Source organism: Copidosoma floridanum, unplaced genomic scaffold (genome assembly GCF_036245765.1).
Source record: "Copidosoma floridanum isolate Cflo_tuat_1 unplaced genomic scaffold, Cflo_Japanese_pri ptg000009l, whole genome shotgun sequence".
In the NCBI taxonomy this organism is placed as follows: Eukaryota; Metazoa; Arthropoda; class Insecta; order Hymenoptera; family Encyrtidae; genus Copidosoma; species Copidosoma floridanum.
The window spans coordinates 377,285-398,657 of record NW_028321886.1 but is presented as its reverse complement, the minus strand read 5'-3'; the positions used below and the strand labels follow the sequence as shown (position 1 = coordinate 398,657).

General features: G+C 41.1%; 2 protein-coding genes across 2 annotated transcripts in view; one reads left to right on the top strand and one right to left on the bottom strand.

Annotated features, from left to right (window-relative positions):
* stet (stem cell tumor) overlaps positions 1 to 14,778 on the top strand; it is a 348,127-nt gene extending 333,349 nt beyond the window's left edge. Inside the window, exons 7-9 of the mRNA XM_014358450.2 lie at positions 649 to 761; positions 9,390 to 9,545; positions 13,495 to 14,778. Of these exons, the coding sequence (XP_014213936.1) occupies positions 649 to 761; positions 9,390 to 9,545; positions 13,495 to 13,802 (577 nt within the window). The 3' untranslated portion in view covers positions 13,803 to 14,778. The remainder of the gene's footprint in view (positions 1 to 648; positions 762 to 9,389; positions 9,546 to 13,494) is intronic.
* Positions 14,779 to 18,291: 3,513 nt separating this feature from the next.
* On the bottom strand, positions 18,292 to 20,003 carry LOC106643348 (Dihydrouridine synthase 4). Its single transcript, XM_014358443.2, has 3 exons — positions 19,518 to 20,003; positions 19,237 to 19,434; positions 18,292 to 19,160 (listed from the first exon to the last, which is right to left on the bottom strand). The coding sequence occupies exons 1-3, from the start codon at positions 19,592 to 19,594 to the stop codon at positions 18,398 to 18,400; spliced, it is 1,038 nt and encodes a 345-aa protein (XP_014213929.2). The 5' UTR covers positions 19,595 to 20,003; the 3' UTR covers positions 18,292 to 18,397.
* Positions 20,004 to 21,373: the final 1,370 nt, after the last annotated feature.

Here is a 21,373-nt window from a genome sequence, read left to right as displayed (position 1 = left end):
AACTTTACGTCCGCCTTCCTCTCCCTCCCCTTGACGCAGCAGTGCGACCTCGCAGTATACAATACGTACAAATTGCCGGGACGAGATAGCGCCGCAGCGGTGAAAATGCAAAATTCAGCCCCGGCGGCATCGTCAAAAAGCCGGGGGCCGCGAGCGCGCCCCGAAACGAATGAAATAAGCATCGGGAAAGTCGAGCCACGAGTACAGTACAGCCTCACATATATCCCCGGAACAAGCACAAGAGCAACTCTACACGTATGTGTGTACACACACGAAAAATCGGCGAAGCTCTCGTGCCCCGAGCTCCCTGAAGTATAAACCGTCTTTTTTTCTTTCTTGCGTATAAGTAGTGTCCTTTTCACCGATGCAGGGGCTCAATTTCCACTCGACTCGCCTACAAGGAAGCAGACAACAAGCACTATAAGCGTAAATACCTCGTTGACATTTTAGACAAAAGCCGATCATTCACTGTCAGCCGCAACGATCGAGACTTGCATAGCTTTTTGGAGTCATTCAAACGATCAAAGTTGTAAATTTAAAAGCAGTAAAGTTTTCCGAGACAAATAAGAGATAATTGACGAAATAATGTATTCATTGTATAAACGTATTGCGATGAAAATTAATTTCACTTTTCTACCTGTTTTACAGATGGCTTCACCTGCTCTTCAACCTCGGCGTACAGGTGGTCGTCGGTCTGCCTCTCGAAATGGTACACGGGAGCTTCAGGATCGCCGCGGTCTACATGGCCGGAGTCTTGGCTGGTGAGTTTTTTTTTTGTTTTCCTTGCTTGAGAGAACTCGCACGCAAAATTTTGGGCTGTTGCCGTAATTGAGCGTGTCTCGCTTCCGCTGTCATATGGTTGATGCGCGCCGATGCTGATGGAGACGTTGCCGGGACAGCTCGGTTTTTTCTTACTTTTTTTCTCGAGATGATAATTAGCGCGATAGGAATCAGCTTGATGGATTTTTAAATGTCTCCGACTCGTTGGTGTTTTTTTCTCTCTCGTTTCCTCTATTTCGTATTTTATTGTTACAAAGGTACTCTCTGTTATTAAAACATTGCTGGTGATGTTACCAATAACCTCCCCTCTGCGATTATAAATATGTAGTTCATAACGCCAAGTCGGTTCGTAGCGGGAAACACTTTTTATTCGATTATTTTTTTAAATATCTTAAATTTCTCCACTACTCTTGTATCTTTCGACTGCTCCTTCTTCGCACACTTAGAAATATCACTTCAAGTTGCCGAGAAAAGCTATGATAATGTACTCACGGGCTCTTACGAAGCCCCGAAACAAAACCATCGTGGGACTTTGCGCATAAATATTCATGCCTTCATAATTGAAAGTACTTCCTTACGCTTTTAAAATTCAAATGTTCTTGCTGCCCGCGAGTAAGTTTTTCAGGCATCTATTAGAAAAAAAAAAAAAAAGAAGATTCAAGATCAAGCTGATGCCTAATTACTTTTAAATTGCGTGGGAAGTATTTCTTGGCTCCTTGGTGGGACCCAACAGGTAGCAAATAGAAATTCTTAATATCCGTTTTTTTTACTTTGCTCAAAGTACCCTTTTCATACACGACCGGGAAGAACAAACGATGCACCAGCGCATAAAGTACATTCGACACCATTGCGAACCGAAAACGAACCGCGAAGGACTTACGTTACCAACAGATCCCCAGTCAGTACCGCCCTCGCGTGTAATAATCGTAATTCGCGTCATCCCGCGTTTCTTCCAACATATGGGCCACTGCGATATTAAAGATGTACATACGTGAACAAAAAAAAAAAAAAAAAACAAGACACGCGCTTGATTGGTCTGAAGAAAAAAAAAGGGGGGGGGGGACAAGACGGTATGTATACCTACGTGCTTCGTAAGTCGCGGCGGGTGACACCGGAAGGGAAGCAAAGGTAATAACAATCTTCTCTCCGGCTGTGTCACATCTGGTGGCGTGCATAAGTATAAGTATGTATGCGAAATTCGTGAATTTCGCGTTTTTCGTGAACAAAGTGGGCGGCGTTGGCTCCTGAAAGAGGAGACATCCATGTATAGCAGAGGATTTCCCTTTATCCTTTTTTAATATACGAAAATTACACGTTAGATCGTAGGTATATGGTGCCCGTACTTTGGCGAGGGAGGTATATTATATGTGTGCCGCACAGTTGTCATCAGCAACGAGCCCCTTTGTACATTAGCTTTTGTTCGTTTGATGTGAGAGCCTCCGTTGTGTGTACAAAGTTTTGGTGTGGGGTCAACGATCGTAGGACGTCGGGAAAGGATGTTCCTGGTTATTGCTCGTTTGATGATGTATACGCGTATACCCGCGCACATATTAATACTATCACTGGCGATGGGACTAATTGCTTGGCGTACAATTTTTTTTCTGTGTTTTCTCTTCCTCTCGGCCCCTCATACGAATCAAAATAAGTACCTGTACTCTGCTCTATTTCACTTGCATCAACAGCGTACACCTACAAATGTACAGCTCAAAATCTAAATCGACCCATTGCAAGAAGATTGAAAAAAAAAAAAAAAAAAAAAAAAAGAAAGGGTGGGGGATCAAATGAGCGGGGATCACTGCAGTTGAGTACTTACAATCTTCCCCCCTCATCAGCTAAACGTAAATAATTCCTGCAGTGGCCGCACAGCCGTATACCTATACGTATATGTAGGTACACGCACACCTAACGCGCTTCCCTCGCGTATTTAGGTATGCATACGTGTACCTACGTTGTGCCTCGTCTTTTTCACACGCGCTTCCGGTGCTCTTCTATCTCTCTCTCTCTCCTCTGCCTCGCATTCAATTTAATGTGCTCGCCCGCGAAGCCGCGCCAACAGCACCAATACGAGTGTACGTATATGTTACATACATATGCCAGCCTATCGCGCGTATATATACGTGCATGCACGCCGAACCTGTGGCTGGCTGCTTCTTCGTCGTCGTCTCTTTCATTCCTATAGGCGAAGATATATATATATATATATACGTATATACGTATGGGTTACATAGGTACATAAATACATAAACGTACAACTGAGCGCAGTGCGCTTTTATCTTATCACTCATCGGGGTAATTAAGCCTGGAAGAGAGTGGTATGTAGGTATGGAGTCTAGGGCAGGCATGGGATAGATTTTTCTCTGTTCGTTTATACATGTATATGCATATAAACCCACAGCGCGCGGGAAAGTGCTAATGTCGAGGAGGAGGAGGAAGAGTGTGGAGCACCCTTTTATAAACTCGCTGCGTACTTGATGAGTCTATAGGTACAATATATTTATATTGTGTGCGTGCCACGGGCTCGGGAAAACGTTGACTGAGCCAGTCCTTATGGCGTTTTACCTCTATATCTACGCGGGATCCGGTGGTAGCATGGGTCGGTATTGTAAAAAGCGAGTAAAAAGTAGGTATGGGTGTTCACTGGAGTCTAGTGGCTGTGCAAATGAATTCTAAAGGAGCAGAAGTGTGATTATTACAGAGGGCTGCTGTTTACATGGATTCAAATGCGATTGCATAAAGCCATCATTTGGTTTAGCGAATCAATAGAGAGACGATAAAATGATACCTTCACGTCTTGTTTCACTAACGCGATAAGTACCTGTGGTTTTCAATATCCCTACTCTAGAGGTGTTGACTGTACTTTGCTAAATTTATCTTACCAAGGAACAATCGTATTTCAAATCGAGTGCTGAAACATTGAAATCGGAGTATGATGTAGACGCAGGGACCGTGTAAGGCGGAACAAGAAAAATATTAATATTGATAAGAATTACAACACCTGGATACCAATATAAAACCAAGAGCCACATACTACACAATTTTTTTTTTTCCTTGCGCGTTCGCACAGCCGATATTTATCGCCATCTCTCCTCCGCGATGAGCGTATAGTTACTTTCCATTCTTCGTCCAATTACAATTATTGTGTCCATTGTTCTTCGAAACCAAGTCGACGGGAAGTAAGTATATAGGCTTGATCTTAATTTCTCCCGACCTTGAAAGTTTTTTCTTCTTCTTTTTTTCTAGATCACGACCCAATTTGCAAGCCCACCGTATTATTTATCTTTCACCAGTGAAATCGAGTCGCGAAAATAATATACTCGCAGCTCGTCCCGCGATTCTTTTAAACTAAACAAACGCAAGCACGTTCAGGGTATTGTGAAGAGTGACAAAAAAATCCAGGCGCGCTCAAAAGATCAAATGAAAAGGGTGTGAGAATTTTTTTTTCTTCTTTTTTTTTTGGCAACGGTGTTGCACGCGCGCCTTTACATACACACCCACTCACGTATAACGCGTAAGTATAGGTGCAATAAAAAGAGTTTTGCATCCTGCATTCAACCGCATCGGATCACTTCCGCCGCAGTGAAGCGGCCTTTTACTCTCCTTTTATATGCCGTATCCTATATACGTGTACACATCACACGCTCGCGCTCATTCGTGCCACTATGACTAGTTGGTATGTGGATAGTGTTTTTAATCTACCTAGCTTTCAGGAAAAAAAAGGCAAGTGCTCTATCAACATTCGTCGCCGTGAATTTTTTTTTTTTCTTTTTTTTCCCACGTACGTACAATTGATCAAGCTGAAACAAATTATTATTTCAACGAATCTTTGTATGAGTAAAATATACCTTTTTCATTGGTACATTCAATGAAAAAAAAACTGTCACTGGACCCCCTCGAGAACAAACTCCTTAGGCGTACAAAAATTCCAACTCTGGCCGAACTAAATCGCTGAAAATTGCAAAAATCCCCGTGTATTTAGCAACGAAATCCCAAAGCCGTTTTCTACGGGTAAAAGTGCGCTCTATTTAATTACAATGAAAGTAACGAAACACAAGAGCCCGAGACGAAAAAAAAAAAAAATTCTACTGCTACCATTGTCATGAACGGGAGAGAGGTGCATATAATAACGGGGAGTTTTCCGTGAAATAGAAACAAAAGCGAGAGAGAGAGAGAGAGAGAGAGAGAGAGCGTGTCACGGGAAAAAAGGGCGGAGTGGTCGGGGAAAATAATAGAGCTCTCGCTTTTCCCGTTCGCGCATACGCTCCGCGCGCGTGCACATCTACAAACTCGCGTGCGCTGAAAGGGGGAGTTTTTCTATTTTTTTTTTTTTTTTTATTTTTTTTTTTTTTTATGTGTCACTTGCTCCCCGCGCTTGCCCAAAGAGAGAACTCATTCTTCAGCAACAACCGCGAATCGCTTCGGCAAACATAAATGTTTTCTCTTTTTCGTGACAGGATGGCGAGGGGGAGGGGGTGGAAAAGCCGATAGCCAATCCATTCTTTATACGCGCGTGGACCCCTGACGCGTGTGATGAACAGCGCTTTTTTTTTGATGATACGTGCAGGTGTATGAAAAGCCCGTCGGAGCTGCTGTAGAGCCACGGATATGGCGATCGCCGAAAAATGTTCTGAACAGAAAAAAAGGCTCGTTTAATCGCAAACGCGTGCGATGTTGTTGAATGGATTCTTTTTTTCCGGCTCTGTACTCTGTACATAATACAAAGTGCCCTCGTCAATTGCAAAAGCTTTTCTGCAATTGTTGCACATTAACGATCGTTAAACAACCAACTACGAGAGATTCCAGAGATAACACTCTCTCTCTCTCTCTCTCTCTCTCTTGATGAAAAAATTACGGGTTTTTTTTTCACATTGACGTGGATATTATTTTCTAAACTCTGTGTATACTATGCACTTTCCAATAAATTGTTTCGTCATTTGATTCACCTCGCACTGGGTGGATGTATCCAATTATCACTGCACGTGAAAGCTGAGTGCAGATCACCTGCAAAACCAGGACATTATATGTCAAATCGTTACCGTCAGCCATGCAAAATGAATGTACGTCCTCCTCGTCTTTCCATTGAAATGTATGCGACTGTATTGTTATATAACTGTACGCTCAATTTGCAGCGAAGAATAAGGAGCGAGGCATGATTTTCACATCTCATTGTGTCTTTCGCGAACGGCGCCTCCTTTTCCTCCTTTATGCTATCACGGTAAATTACAGATTGTCAGTACAAGTATATGGTTGCTCCATCAGTCGAATTTTCCGCGTCTGCAAGTGCAACGGTATAAGCTGCTACCTTTGTATACCTAAACCCATTGCGGCGCTGTATCTTTTTTTTCGCCGGTAAGCACGCAATTGACAACTGCCATAACAGTGCACAAGGATAATTTTTTTCCTCTCTTCCTCCCCCGAAATTGCCGTAGTTGTCGTCGGAGTTTCGGGAAGAGCCTCTTTGTCCTTTTTTTTTTTTTTTCATCGCTTGAGAGAGAGAGTTTCCGAGGCGAGCTTCCTCTCGTCGTGTTCTCGCTTTCTCTATTTTTCCGCGCCTCTCTCGTGTTTCGTGCTCCTTTGTTCACTCGTTTGTTCGACAGCATAATAATGCCATGTTTACAATGTACACTTATACTCGACAAATGAGAATATGAAGATCCAACGTATGCAAAACAAACGTCAATTTTCAAATGCTGCTGATCACTCGGAGTCACCAAAGGAAAGATACAACTATTTACGCTCATTGAAACATGGATCTTAAATGTTACGGTGGTTGGGCTGTCCCTCTAATAAATATATTTCGGTACCGTCAGCCTGGCTAGGCGACGGGAAAACGGGGAATCTAATATGCAAAATTCGCCCCTGCGTTGATGCATCGGGTATATAAGCTACAAGGTGTCATGCAGCTGGAGAGGGAGAAAAAAAGCAAAAAACAAGCTCCCCAGGAGGGTCAAAAGAGAGGAGAAACGCACAAGTGCAGAGCCGAAGAAAACATTTAGAGTAAGCCCGCGTGCAAGGAACTCGCGTCAGCGGAGGAGGAGGAAGCGGGCGAGTGTAATAAAGCCTCTTACTTCGGAGCCACGGCAAAGTTCGCGTACGCATGTAATACAAATGGAGCCACTCATGGCCCTGCTCTTGAATATCGCAAGTGCTCGAAATATACCTACCCACTCGAGCCTCGATGATTTTTCTCTCTTCCTCCCCCCGAGGATTCACCGTCTCTCTCTCTCTCTCTCTCTCTCTCTCTCTCTCTCTCTCTCTCGAGTTTTTTGCCGGAGATTATTTTTGTAATTGAAGGCCCGCTTTGCGGAGTATATATGTATGGCTATGACACCCGATTAAATTCATCGGCACAGCTAGCGATTGCGATCTTTACAGGAGAATAGGTGAACGTCCATTGTTAGCACTCGATTTTTTTTTTCCATTCGGCTCCACTCTGGATCGCAAGAAGAGTATACATCTCGATCACAAGTACAAGTACTACCGGTAGTGCGTATCGATTGACCGGCGAGTCAATTACTCATCTGCAGCGCTATGTGTAGCATATGTGTGTGTTTTGTGCTTTTGCACGGGGCTAAAGTATCACGGGTATAGGTATATAACATGTAATATAATCTAGGCAAGGGCCGAAAATACGGAAGGGGGACCATCACCTTTGTTTGCGATGTCAATCAGGCAAATGAGCAATCATCGAAAAAGACGTGACATACCATTTGCTATATATATGTTAAGATTACACCACCTCGGCCAGCACACCTGCACTACTACCTATTATGTATTATCTGCGAGTCATCGGCTCCAAAGCCCAACGATCCAACAACACAGAGGAGACGGAAGCGGAGAAATCGATGCCAATGTGTATATATACGTATAAGAATCTGAGGAACAGCAAAGGAGAGATATACACTTATATGCTCCGTATATTAATTATCTAACGCACCAGCTCGGAGGTGCGCGCGACAACTCCTCCCCCCCCCCCCTCCTCCTCGTGCAAAGTACTTGCGCTGTCTGTTATTTGGGACGCTTGTCATTTCGTGGGAATAGCAAAAGAAGCGAAAGGGATGTATAGTTATTGTGCGGTACGTATGTATAATTATTGTACAAAGCCTCTGTGCGGATCGGCGATCGGTAAGCCGAGCCCGGCCGCGTGAGCGACGGTCCGTCAGTGTCCGTAGGACTCTATAATGACGGACATCTTTGTCGGAGCTCGGTTTTCTCACCTGTGCATCACGCTCCGCTCAATTGCATCTTTGTGCATTTCATTTCCGCGCGAGGAAGAGATATGATCGCGACAATCGGTAATTTGTGCTTCGCGTGTATCGTACGTTCATCGATATAGAGGATGGCTCTAGTAAACGCATGACTACACATACGCATAACTATTAGATGTATACATTATAATTGAATTCTGAACAGGTGGGTGGTTTTTCCATTTCATGCGATGGAAAATACTTGGAAAATCTTGAGCGTGTAAAACCCACACCGAACAATCCTCGCGACAAACAACGAGCGAATTTTCCTGCAGCAGTTCACTCTTGGCGAATGATGAAAAAAAAAAAATAATAATATGCCCTGCGGCCTCGCGAGAAGAAATGCACGAGCGTTAATAAGCTACGGGGTGGGAGAGGGGGCGCGTACAGCTGCCGTGCTCCCTTGTTTTTTCTATCGCCTAATGCGAATAACCTCTCGAGTGGCCGCGTTTTTTTCTTCTTGCCCAGAACTCTCTTTTCTTGACTTTTGTTTTTCAATTTGAACGTAATTTTTCTCGAGTTTTTCTTAGTCCGTGGAAAAGTGCATTTAATTAAACGCTCGGTCAGAGGAGTACGGTGTCTTACTTCTCTGTTTGGGGGCAACTAGAGGGAGGATGTCCATCGTGGGCGCTTTGCGCGCACATGTATAAACGCATTCGGAGCGACCGCGAGAGAGCTCGTTCCCTTTATTCGTTTGCCTCGAGGCGGACAAGGTTTTAACGAGCTTCTTTCTCTTTGGAGGATCGAAAAATGAAATGAAAAAAAAAAAAAGAGTGCAACAGGGTTTTCCGCCCTGATAATTTAATCTAATTGAAGAGGGTAATTAATTGCGAGATTAATTGCGTTTCGAAACTCTTTGAGGCTGTTATTTAAGTACCTAGTTTCCTTGTAAATCATTGATGCGCCGTTGGCTGAGCGAAAAGATACTTACGGTGTTTATCGGCAAAAATTTACTACGCCTATACCTATACGCAAATGGTTAAATTTTTACTGCTTGAAAAAAATGTAATTTAATGAAATTTTACCTAAACGACGTAATAGCCTCTTTTTCCTTAGCGTACAATACAGCGATATATGGGAATTTAAAATTTCGCACCATCATACAGTATATTCAAACAATACCATCAACCCGTCCATGAAACTGCCTCTTTTTACGCCCTTCGGTCTAACTTGGCAACCCTTTAGCGTCCAATCCGCCTCGACAGAGCACCCCTCATTAGCGCATAACATAATACTTATGAAGCACAAAATGTATCGATAATTGCATACTTATATATACGTACAATAAATTAATAATGATGATAAAAATAATAATGATGATACCACATAGTAACGAGGAAACGCGTTCGGTTGTTATTGTTTCAGGTTCCCTGGGCACGTCGGTCTTCGACACGGATGTGTACCTCGTGGGCGCGAGTGGCGGCGTGTACGCCCTTTTGGCCGCCCACCTTGCCAATGTGCTGCTCAACTACAACAACATGGAGTTTGGCATCGTCAGGCTCATCGGCATCTTCATTATCGGTTGGTTTACTCTCTGCATCTGTACATATCTGTATCCCCTCTACCCTGCGAGTGTGCCATATATATACGGCGCTTCTTCGAGTGCTGTTCCCCGATAATGATGCTACTGATTGCTTTCGAGTGGTTCGAAGCTGCAGTTCAAGGGGTTTTGTGATTTACGTGGTTTTCGTTTGAATCTTTCAACTCGGGAAGTTTTTTTCCATTTACTTTTTTATATATTAATCTATCAGATACGTATAGTTCGATGATTCATAGCAATTTGTACACACGATTTCGGTGCAACAATAAAGATACTAAATCCTTAGAGCTATGTGTTACATAGAACACGTCATACCTACCAGTCGTACTTTTACTCCATTCCAAATCTTTAGTACAGAAAGCGTTGAGACCTTGGGTCATTAAAATTAATTAATTGTAAGCTTAATATTTAATTGTACATACTTACTTCATAATTATATACTCAAAAATACCTTTTTCCCCTCTTCTACAATTACAATAAGTAGCCATGAAACTCGTTTGACTCAACACGAGTCGTTACACACATATACATAGAAGAGAGTCCCCGTAAACGTTAACTTTTCAACACGCATATAACGTGATCGTCAAAGCTATCCTTGCATATATTTATATACCTCTCCGTTACCGTGCTCGCGCGGCTTTTTACATTTTTCACGCTCGCACGGTGCACTTCCTACGCTGGCCGCTAGAAAAAAAAGAGAGAAAGAGGAATTGCGTTTCCACCTGAACTCTCCCGGAAAATATAGCGAAAAATAATTTCGTTTTTTCCCACACCCACATCGTTGATTAATAGCGCGGGGAAATTGAACCTCGAAACTTTGCTTTTGAAAAAAACTATGTCCTCCGCGAAAGGGTGCGTCTTTGACAAAAAAAGGCACTCGTCGCTCGGGGAAACGAAAAAACACTTTGCCCATCGAAAATAAGATCGCGTATATATATATATCAATCATCTTTCCCTCGATTTTTGATGCGCGCTATCGCGGGCTATGTATATTTTTTTTGTTCCATCCCCCGAAACTTTTAATTAAAAGATAAAGGAGAAGCGCCGCTTTTCCGATTCTTCCAACTGGCGAGCATCGAGCGCTTACTTTGGCTCTCTGCTGACGCTGCGCCGGTGAGAAAAGGATGGATGGCATCGGTTTTAAAACGGAAAGAAAATGCGTATTTTTTATCGAGTCGAGGCTTTAACGAAGAAACGTTTCCACTCAACACTCGCTCGTGTGCTTTCTTTTTTTCATTCAATCCTTCCAACTGCGGACTTTTTCTTGTTTTTCAGAACGCGCGCGCGTTGACGGTTCTATTAAACATTTCTCCTTTTTTTAATTATTCAACACTCCTAGTCGGCGCTCGAATAATTTTTTTTACTCCATTTTTTATTTTTTTTATTTTTATGTTTCAACGCGCTGTAGGGGCACGCTTCAAAGCGAAACTCTTTGAAGTTAACTTTACGGGTGCTCTTGTGCGCGCGCCTCTATATCTCTTTGCTCTGAAATGGAATTTTTTTTTTCTTCTTTTCCTCGAAAATTAAACCATTTACGAGTTTTTCCGATTTTACGTGACCGTGAGATTGTTACGATAAACTCGTCGATGTGCGTTATTCGCGGTTGGCAGCTGCGCAAAATAAACACCATCGTTACCGCGCTGACAAAAAGAGAGAGACAAGAGCCAAACCAGGTCGAGCCATTAACATTCTCTAACCAAATCAATAAGACCCTCTCGTTCGACACGTGCACCGTGCCATCGTGAATGAGAACGTAATTATACATAAATCTATATTTATGAGCCACTCCGATTTTTTCGATCGCTCATCACGCGCGTTTCTACTTGAATTATCCCAAAGCCCACGTCCACCGACGCGCAATTTTCCATCCCCCGTTAATGATGGCCAGCGCGCGCGTGTTTGCTCGCCCGCTTTGGTAATAAGTGACCCTCTTTCGCTTTTTTGAACATTTTTCGCGGAATAATGCCCCCCTGCCCCACCCTTCCCCGAGTTTAAAGCATCACTAGACCGGTGTAAAACGTATTTTCCCATTGCGGGTATGTGTGTATATAAAGCGGTGTCCGTTTCGCGGAATCGTTTGCTGGAGAGAATAATTAAAAAACTTTTGTGGGGCTGAAACACTTGGCACTGACTTGCGCGAAACTTTGAGCCACCCTTCGCTGTGCAGAGGAAGATGCATAAGGGTTGCTCATTAACTTTTCCGTTGAGTCCGAGAAAAACAGTACAGCTGACGATCGGACGCAACTGCGAGTCAAAGTTTGCGAACCTACAGCTCGGGGATGCTGTTCTAACAAGTATCGTGTACCTACTTACGCACTTTTTGTTGAAAAAAGTTGCGATTTTAATTATCCCAATTACTAAAAGAACAAAATGTCCGTACCTCCTTCTTTCAAAGTGTCTCTTTCACACGTATAGGAAGGACAATAATAACAGTTTAATAAAATATCCATTCAAATTGAGGGTGACAAAAAAATGGCCTATGGAGCTTTTGAAGCTAAAAACGTTGTGTCCTTGCGAGTCCTCGTGACTTTTTTTTATTCACTTACACCGTATCGGGTTCCGCACTTTCACGCGTTTACCGGAGAATGGTTTTCCATTGGGGAGGGGGGGGAGAGAAAAAAGAAAATTGTACAACTGTCACTCGCAGGACGAATTAAAAGAGAAGATAGCGGAAGGGAGGGAGGAAACGTTTTTACAACAGCGCAGCAGTACCCCGACACCTCGATCCATTTGTAAAACAGCTGCAATCGAAGGCCGGGATAAAAAGCCAGCAGCAGAGACGAGCAGAGAGAGAGAGTGAGTAGGAAAAATAAACAAAAAAAAAAAAAAAAGTCAAGGGTGGCAGAAGAATCTTTCCGCGTTTGCTTTAAAAATACACCCTTTCTCTCCGCACCTGATTTATTTCCGAGCGATTCACTCTCTTTCCCTCGTATCCCGTATATGTACTTACGTGCGTTCGTATAGTATACATTGCGATAGTAGTAGTCGTACCTCCTCCACTAACTTATCCGACGACCAAAAGGTCCCTCGGTTTTTTTCGGTTTTCTCTTTTTCGACACCTCGTGGCGCTGCTATACTATATATACCGACTACTTTATACACTTTGTTTCACTGTTTCTTCTTCTTTTTTTTTATTTAGTTTGCAATGGGTACTCGTATAAGAAACTAGATTCGATGTTTGTGTTTTTAAATCTGTACCGACTGTATTTATACTTTAAGGGGTGATTTTCTCTGAAGGGGCCATTTTTTTCTTACTAGCTATTACAATTGTACCTTAAAAAATATTCTAGACTGGTAGAACCATTGCACTCTGATGGATTAATTAGTGTATCTATAAGATTTGTACTTCTGCACTTGGTTGTTTCCTCTTCGTCGCGCAAAATCTCATTAATAACGCGTCGCTACGAAAAAAAAAAAAAAAAAAAAAAAAAAAAAAAATTTCTTTCCTTTCAACCAAAAACTGTATACAACTACTCGCTGCTTTTCATATCCTCGTGAATCTCACTTTGCAAATCCAAGCATTCACCTATATCCATGTTATTGTACTCATACAGAAATGTCGTATCTCTCCCTCTCCTTGTCATTATTACGTCCCACATATTATTTTGCATACATACACGTGTGTACTGCACCAACTTGAGGCATCTTCCTACACACATATTTATGTATACGTGTGTTTCTTTGTGCCCTACAGATGTATAAGATAAATATATACTACTTTCTCTGCCCCCCCCCCGTCACCTTTCCCTCGGCGTTTCTTTGTGCACCTTGTAATTTTCAAGGAGTTGCTTCTCATTAGACCACCTGTGTATATATTTATATGGGGGAGGGGAGTTGCAATAATATTCCAATGACAATAAGAAAAAAAAAATAATAATAAAAAAAAAAAAAAAAAAAAAAAAAAAGAATGATAAACGTTGTGTTTTTCAGCGAGCTTCGACGTTGGCTTTGCGATCTACGACAGGTACGCGGCGGAGCACATGCAGCTGGGCCTGCCGGTCTCGTACGTGGCCCACTTGACGGGGGCACTGGCCGGATTGACGATCGGCCTGCTGGTACTCAAGAACTTTGAGCAACGCTTGCACGAGCAGCTGCTCTGGTGGGTGGCCCTGGGTGTCTACGCGGCCTGCACGATATTCGCCATCATGTACAACCTCATGCACCCGGACTACCCGCGACGCGAGGGCCCCGGGGCCTTTGCCTACGGACACCAAGCCCTGCAGAGGGCGGCCACGTAACAGACCGAAGCCGGAGCCACGCGCTTTTGCTTCTCCTTCGCTGACGCCTGCACTCGCCGCGCGGAGGGGCAAGACGTCGACAACGACGGCGCTGATGTCCCCGTTACGCGGCAGCGAGACCACGAGAGGGTTGCTGTAGCCGCCGGGTAGTGTTCCTAGGGTGTCGCGCTCTGCTCCGCCCCCTCGCGAGCTTTTTGTTTCTTCACACGTATGCCAAAGATTATTCGCGTTCCGATGGGCATGGAGCTTTTTCACTTGCTGCGCAATATTGTTTATTTATTTTCCTTTTGCTCGAGTCCGATTGTATAAATACTTGCTGCGCGTCACGTGCAAAGGGGATGCGAGAAGAGCAGCGTGGCCATGCAGCGGCTTCGACCGGGGGAAGGAAGGGCAGGCGAGCCCACAAGACTGACTATTGGTACCGGAGAAGGTTGCGTGCGTGAAAGGGGGGAAAAATTAAAAAGAAAAAAAAAAAAAAAAAGAAAAAAAAAATACGATAGATCCGAAAATAAAAACATATTTTTCTGTACGGCCCTGTTGTAAATATTGTACAGTTGCGAGCGATCCGATTGGAGTGTGCGTAAGTTGTGTTTTGGTCGTTTGTGTAACCCTGCGAAGGGCGCGTCGTTTGCTTTGTTCAACGCTTATCATTAACGTGCAAAAGAAGGTACGACGAGGTGAAATTTAATCTGAGCTTAATCGTCGCTCTTGGTTTTTCTTGCCTCGTCGGGACCGTCGCGCGATTTTTCAAAGCGCCGAGCAAAAAACGCGTTTTTTCGCTCGAAAAATATCCATCAGCGCGCTCCGTTGAATTTCGCTTCGGTTCCTCCCCATCACCCGTTGTACATGGCAAACAAACGAAACACATAAATACTCAAAGACGAGTAATTGGAGTCCATTTCAAGGTATACGGTAGAAATTTGATTTCGCCGATGCTCGTACCGTGACTCGAGATTGTTTTTTTTTTTTTTTTTTTTTTTTTTTTTTTTTTTTTTTTTTCGCGAAACAAAGAATCGACTTTTCAGGAGCAGTAGCTCTTTGCTCGTCCTCCAGAACAGCCTGTATGTATATGCCACCCTACCCGGACACAATTAACTCCATTGTAACGTGCGAGTTGTGTGTGTGTGTGTGTGTTTTTTTCTGTTCTGTTTTGTATTGTACGAGGGCAAGAAAAAATACCTCTACTGTGTTCTTAAGTTATGTTGTGTCGTTTGATTGTCCCAGTGTCCGTGTGTATTTATTCAAGTGAAAGCTTTGAAGGGAAGGGGCTCCGGAAAAAAGCTCGGGCGCTCTTGTGGCGCGGCTGAAAGCTCGACCTCTTTGTTGTCGTTTGTAATTGCGCTTTTTCTCCGTGGCTATTCTTTTTCTTCTTTTTCGTGCATCGGCGTTAATTCATGGCAAATTAAAAGGTTCATTCTTGGGCGACAATTTTTTTTCTTCTTCTTTTCTTGAATACAACTGTTCTACGGGCTTCTGAAAAAAGACAATACGATACTCGATGACATTTTTTCACAATTTTTTTGTTTCCTTTCTCAGAAGAAAGAGCCTTTGAAAAAAGTAATCGCGATCAGGCCCGAGCTTTTTCGAACGCACTCGTAGATAAAAAACAAAAAAAAAAAAGGGAAAAAAGAGAAGACAAAATAAAGCTGGGATACAGCGACCCACGCACAAGATATTAAAAAAGAAAACGCGTGATTGGGCGATAGGAGGGGGGGGGGAGAAGGAACGAAGAATGTGAGAGGACACCGATGCGGAGAGAGACGTGTACACACATATAAATGTACCCCCACATTTATGAACGATGCTAGTCAATTAGTGCACCCTGCAAGGGGTGGGTCTCTCGGAAAGGCACTCGCTGCGGGCAGCAAAAGAGACGGAAGCGTCCTTGTCCCTGTCTCCCTCTTTCCCTCCGCTGTACCTTTTTGAGAAAACACCACCATGTACAGCATAATACCCCGCCGAGGAGGAGGTCGCGCCTTAACGTGGGTGTAACATCAAGAGGCGTAATTATGCGTGAATAATTAAATGCGATATACTATTATTATTATTATTATTATTCCCTCTGCTTCTCGGTTACGGGAAGAAGCAAGTATACTTGGGCGCGATTTTCCTCTAATGCAATGACGAGCGACTGCTTGTGTATATACACTCTGTTGTTTTTGTCCAATCGCGCAAAGTTACTTCAAGAGGGAGTAAGCATATAATATATTGTACAAAATGGTCTCGCTATCTCGCTTTGCTTTCGTCGTTCTCTTTTGCGCGAGTGATGTGTCTGTACCTATTATAAGTACGGGGCAATGAAACAAATAGACCGAAAACCCCAGTCAAAGTCTTGAATTGATGATTAAATCGTAAGTACGTCTGTTTTAAGGCTGAAACTCTGTATTACGTTTATCTACTATTTATGTTTAAGTTTAAGGAATAAGTGAAGTAAGAGAAGAAAAAATAACAATACGAAAGCTCGTCTTGGTTGAAAGATCTGTGAAACATTGTTTGTATATTTATATCTGTCATGTGAAAAGTGCGTTTGATGATTTATTTACTTTTCTGTTTGCGTTAACTGTTAGTTTGGTCGTTTGGTTTCAATCACAAAAATGTGTTTGCATTATCTATAGGGATCAATAAAAAGTAAAAAAAGAAAAAATTGAAAAAAAAGAAAAAGAGAGTCCAAACAGTTCCTGGTGAGATGTATTTATTTAATACTTGGAGAAAAAAAAATCCACTACTCGAACAATCATGCTGCGAAATAAATGTATTCCGCTAGTGCTTATGTATAGACATGTAAGGAGAACAATTATAAAATATATAAAGACAAAAAAAAAATTTGGATATTTCTCAGAAAATATTTACAAACAATTCCGGATCGAGAGCGTATAAATGTGTACACGAGCGAGTGATCGATTACTGCGCATCGCATGCATTAGGATCTTCGACGAAAGTTTTAATCTAAATTATTGTCAATAAGTTTAATGTGTAGAATCGATATTTTGTTCAACTTTTGTCTCAATTGGTCGATAGTTTTATCGATATTTTTTTTCAAGTCCAACAGAAGATTTTAATGGGTGCGATTATCTTACCATTTAAGTATATAAAATATATGAGAAAAACCAACAAATTAAACGAAGAAAAAAAAGAAAGAAAGAAATGTATAGATGTATACATATATAAATAAATAAATACGCATAATATATATACATATATTTACGGTCAGTCACGAGTCCACAAGCCAAAGAAGTGGAGCTAGTAAAAGAAAAAGACGAAACAAAAACGTTTCCATAGTTTATCGTGTTAAACTCAACGATAATTCCTCGCTAGGCTTAATTCGCGTGTACAGTTGCAAAACGAAAGCTCGAGTATCGCTGGACGAAAATTCAGCGGCAGCTGATGGGAGAGAGGAGCGCGGACGCGGGGAAAGAGTCTTTGTACTTCGATGTCACATTGGTTCTCGAAATGGAGAGTAATGGAAGCCTATACTATTTGTTTCGTTTTGGCACAGACGCCAAGTGCTTATATACATATATACATAGTATACATACTTAACTTACAAATTTACTGTAAATCAAGAATAAACGAACGAGATGTCAGTATTTTTTCAAATCTCCTCGAGTATTAATTTAGTACTGTACTTGTAAAAAATTTCTCAAGCGAAAATAAAGCGTTATAGGATGGCGTATGTTTATCTCTGGTGCGAATACTTTGTTGTCAAATTTTGCGTGATGAGTTTGTGAGAAAAAAAAAAAAAAAAAAAAAAAAAAAAAAAAAAAACATAATTAAGGAAATAAAAAATGTCAAACAACCGATACAACTTGTTCCGAAAATGTATGAGCAACAGAGATTTTTTGTGAAACAGATGAGCAAAATAAAATCGAGCGATGCACCAAACAGAAATGACTCCATTATTCTTATTAACAAAAAGTGAGATATGATTCCAGATCACTTAAATAAAATAATGCGCCAAATTGCCTTGCGTTTTCCATTTGTGAACAAAGTGGTGAGAACACAAAAAAATAATAAAAATAAAAAAAAAGAGTAAACGAATGGCGTGCGTGTTAAGAGTCGCATTTACCAAATACACTATTTAAGTAACGGTACGTTCCCTTTTAGCGATTTATTATAATTGATGTCGTTCATATGATAACTTGAGACAAAGTTTTTTGATCGGAAAGCTCCGTACTGCCAGCGAGAATGTACTTTTTCTTGAATATAACAAGTATAAATTCGTTATTGTAATAAATGACAAAAAAAAAAAAAAAAAACAAAAAAAAAAACAAAAAAAAATAAAAACAAAAAAAGGTAATGTCGAAAAGACTTGTATTTATTGTATCTTTAAATCGCTTGAGAGTTTGTGTAATATAAAAAAAAAAAAAAATGAGTGAAAAGTGACAAGAAAGCTTTTAAACATCACATTGGTATCATTGCACCTAATTCAAAATAAATTCATTTAATTATTATAAAATTTTGTTTATTTATTCATAGAATTAGACGGTTCAAACAACATCTCGGCACCTAACTTACCCACCTAACAATATTTCTTCAGTAAAAAAATAACTATACAAAAATTAAACAGTCTATGTACATGTTTACCATTGGGTAAGTCAAATGAAAAGGTTTTCCAAGCTTATATTGCATACATCATGTTCGTTGGTTTTTTTAACAATTTTTTTTGGCAAAACTTCAAATTTACAGTCAGTCATCTTATACTTTTCACAAAATGCCTTGGGAACAGTGTTAAAACGTTTTTCAAGAAAACCATAAACGTCACTCCTTGTCTTGAGAACATTAAACACTTGTTTTTCTTGTTTTGTCAATACTTTGTCCAGCATAAAAACTAAATGATGATGCATACACATAAAAGGGGTACCCATGCTTGATGTTATATCAAGCCAGTCTTGTACACACTCAACAGGAGTGCTCGCGAACCCTGAAAACAAGGCAGGATTTGCCAACAGTGCACTGGCAACCATAACACCATTGCATTTGGAGTCTTTATACAGATTCACGGCATCCTTAAGACTCCTAACATTTCCATTAGCTATAACTGGTAACTGTACAGAACTCCTAACAAGTTTCAAACTTTCCAAATCAATAGGTTCATTCCTCATGTCTGGAGTCCTTGCATGAACCGTGACAAAGGACACGCCAGTTTTTTCCACAATTCGGCAGAGATCTATCGTTTTCTGTAAATCTTTTAATAGACGAATTTTTACAGAAACGGTAAAGGGCTGTGGTATCCTATTTCGAACTTGGTAAACCATGTCTTTGACAAGCTGTGGTTTGGTCAATAAATCAGCCCCATAGCCATCTTTCATGGCCCATCGTTGAGGACAGCCACAGTTCAAATCAACACCATCGGCGTAGCTGTTGGAAGTTGAAACAATTTTTTGGTAAGCCCAAAACGTGTTTTTTAATGTTGAGTACATAATAATATACATACGGTGCAATGAGTTCTGCAGCTCCAACATAATCATCCACCTCGTTGGCAGCGAACTGCACGACAAGCGGCCTGTCGTCTTTGCTCGTTGAAAATTCGCTGTCCCGTGCCTTTGACGACTGAACGAACGCGTCGGCAAGGATCATCGGGGTGAAGCAGAGGTCACAGTCGTACTTTCTCATCAAAGTACGAAACGGTAGTCTGTAAGAAAATTTTTATTTAATACAAAACAAATGAACGATAGCCAAGGGATTTTTCATTCAAGAAATTATTTGTTTGCTTACTTGCTGTACCTCACCATTGGAGCACACACTTTGGTCATCTGTGGCTCCGTCAACATGTCCAATATGTCGCGTGACATACCTATAATTACCTAAGCAATGAGTTATGAATGTTATTGATCCAACACTCAACTTATAACACAATTTTTAAACACAAATTTATAGCCATTAGCTGCGGTTCTAATTTAAAAAATTGAGTCGACAGTCAACACGCGCGCACATTAATTAGTTAGCAGACTACATTTTCCGCAGTGGTTGTGGGTTGCGGGGTTATTGGGTGGTTTTTGTCAGCGTTCCGCATCTTCCCCAACGCTGTCATGCGTATAGGCTGATGAGTTAAGGCTGTCGTGATACAAATAGAATTGCTTAACAATTAAGAAGCTCAATCAAATAAGTACACAATATGATTTCTTTTCAGCAACGAGAAATAACCTCCCGTATCCCTCACTCCTCCCGTGGCTCATAAGCTAATCTTATTCTGCAATCGTATTCCGCACATGGTCGGAGCCAGCAAAAAATATTTCTGCGGAAAATCGTCAGATTACGGATTCTGGTAAAGAGAGCACGGTGTAAGGCTGCGTATACATGGAGTCTTGAACTTTCAGGACCAGCCATAAGCCCGTGTGAGTGCGAGTGAAAAGCAAGAACATATTACTCTCTTTCTCGCACTCACACGGGCATATGGGCTGGTCCTGAAAGTTCAAGACTCCATGTATACGCAGCCTAAGATGTACACTCGCAGTACCTTAATTCGAAAACCGCGAAATTCAAAAATGTTTCAAGAGTTTTCAATCTAATTAGAGAACCACTGTAACTTCGTCCGACTGTCAGTAGGGTAGATTGCGGACTATCATAGCAGTTTTTTTATAGGAATCTTTTGATTTTTATAAGGTTGGCACGATACTTCCTCTTCAAATCAAAACACACATTTAACGTCAAGTGTCAGTCAGGTTGAAAGTTAAGTAATAATTTGATGAGAATATATTATAACGCCCAGAGTATTGGAAAAAAAGTATTCGAAGAAAGTTGCAGAAAAAAACGAATGGAAAGTAATGCTCTGGATTCTTTTATTACATCATAATCAAGTTGACATGTGAAATTGAATAAGCAAGTAAATGTATATTATTTTGAAATATGATGATTATTTAACCATTGTAACTGCTTTGTTTATGTTTTCCTTTGTTTACAAATCATGAAAAGCAAGGTGAAATTGGAATTTAAAGCCTAAATTATTCAATCATCATTTTCAAAAGTGAAACTTAAGAGCACTTGTCACCTTTGTTTCATTTCAACCAAGTTTCACTTGCTCCTTGACAAGTAAGTTTTTTTGAAACTTTTACCACTATACATTGTTATACTTTTGTTATTTACTTTTAGGTTATAAAAATATAATTTTTGTCTTTCTACTGTAACTGCCTCAACTTGGTCAATGAAAGCATCGCTGATGATTCCTGCTATCGACTCCAATAAACGTTGTAACAGTTTCGAGTTTTCATAAGGTCCATGTAAATCATATACTTACAAAAAATTTTATGCAAGACTCAGTAGTGTATTATTTAACAGGTTTGATTCCAGTGAAAGTGGTGACTGACATAAGCTGTGATATTTGTGGTGGCGTTAAATCCTGGTATACTGCTGTATCACTCAAGAATCAAGAGTGTGCGTTCAGAGTCGACGGAGTGATCACCTAAAAATAGTCTTTTCAAAGTAGTAAATTTTCTGAATTATTATTTAAAATCAATGATTTTGACGATTTCATCTTTTTAAAAGAGTAATTTTTTGATTATTCTCTTATTTACAATTTACAATTCAAAATTCATGCAATTGGTCTTTACCACACAAATCAAACTATTTTTATG

What these genes read in the sequence shown, in the direction of transcription:
- LOC106643348 (XM_014358443.2), bottom strand. Translation starts at nt 19,594, where the DNA reads ATGTCACGCGACATATTGGACATGTTGACGGAGCCACAGATGACCAAA. An exon ending in CCAATGGTGAGGTACAGCAA is followed by an intron (nt 19,435 to 19,517) that starts GTAAGCAAACAA and finishes ATTTTCTTACAG; the next exon opens with ACTACCGTTTCGTACTTTGA. An exon ending in GCTGCAGAACTCATTGCACC is followed by an intron (nt 19,161 to 19,236) that starts GTATGTATATTA and finishes AACTTCCAACAG; the next exon opens with CTACGCCGATGGTGTTGATT.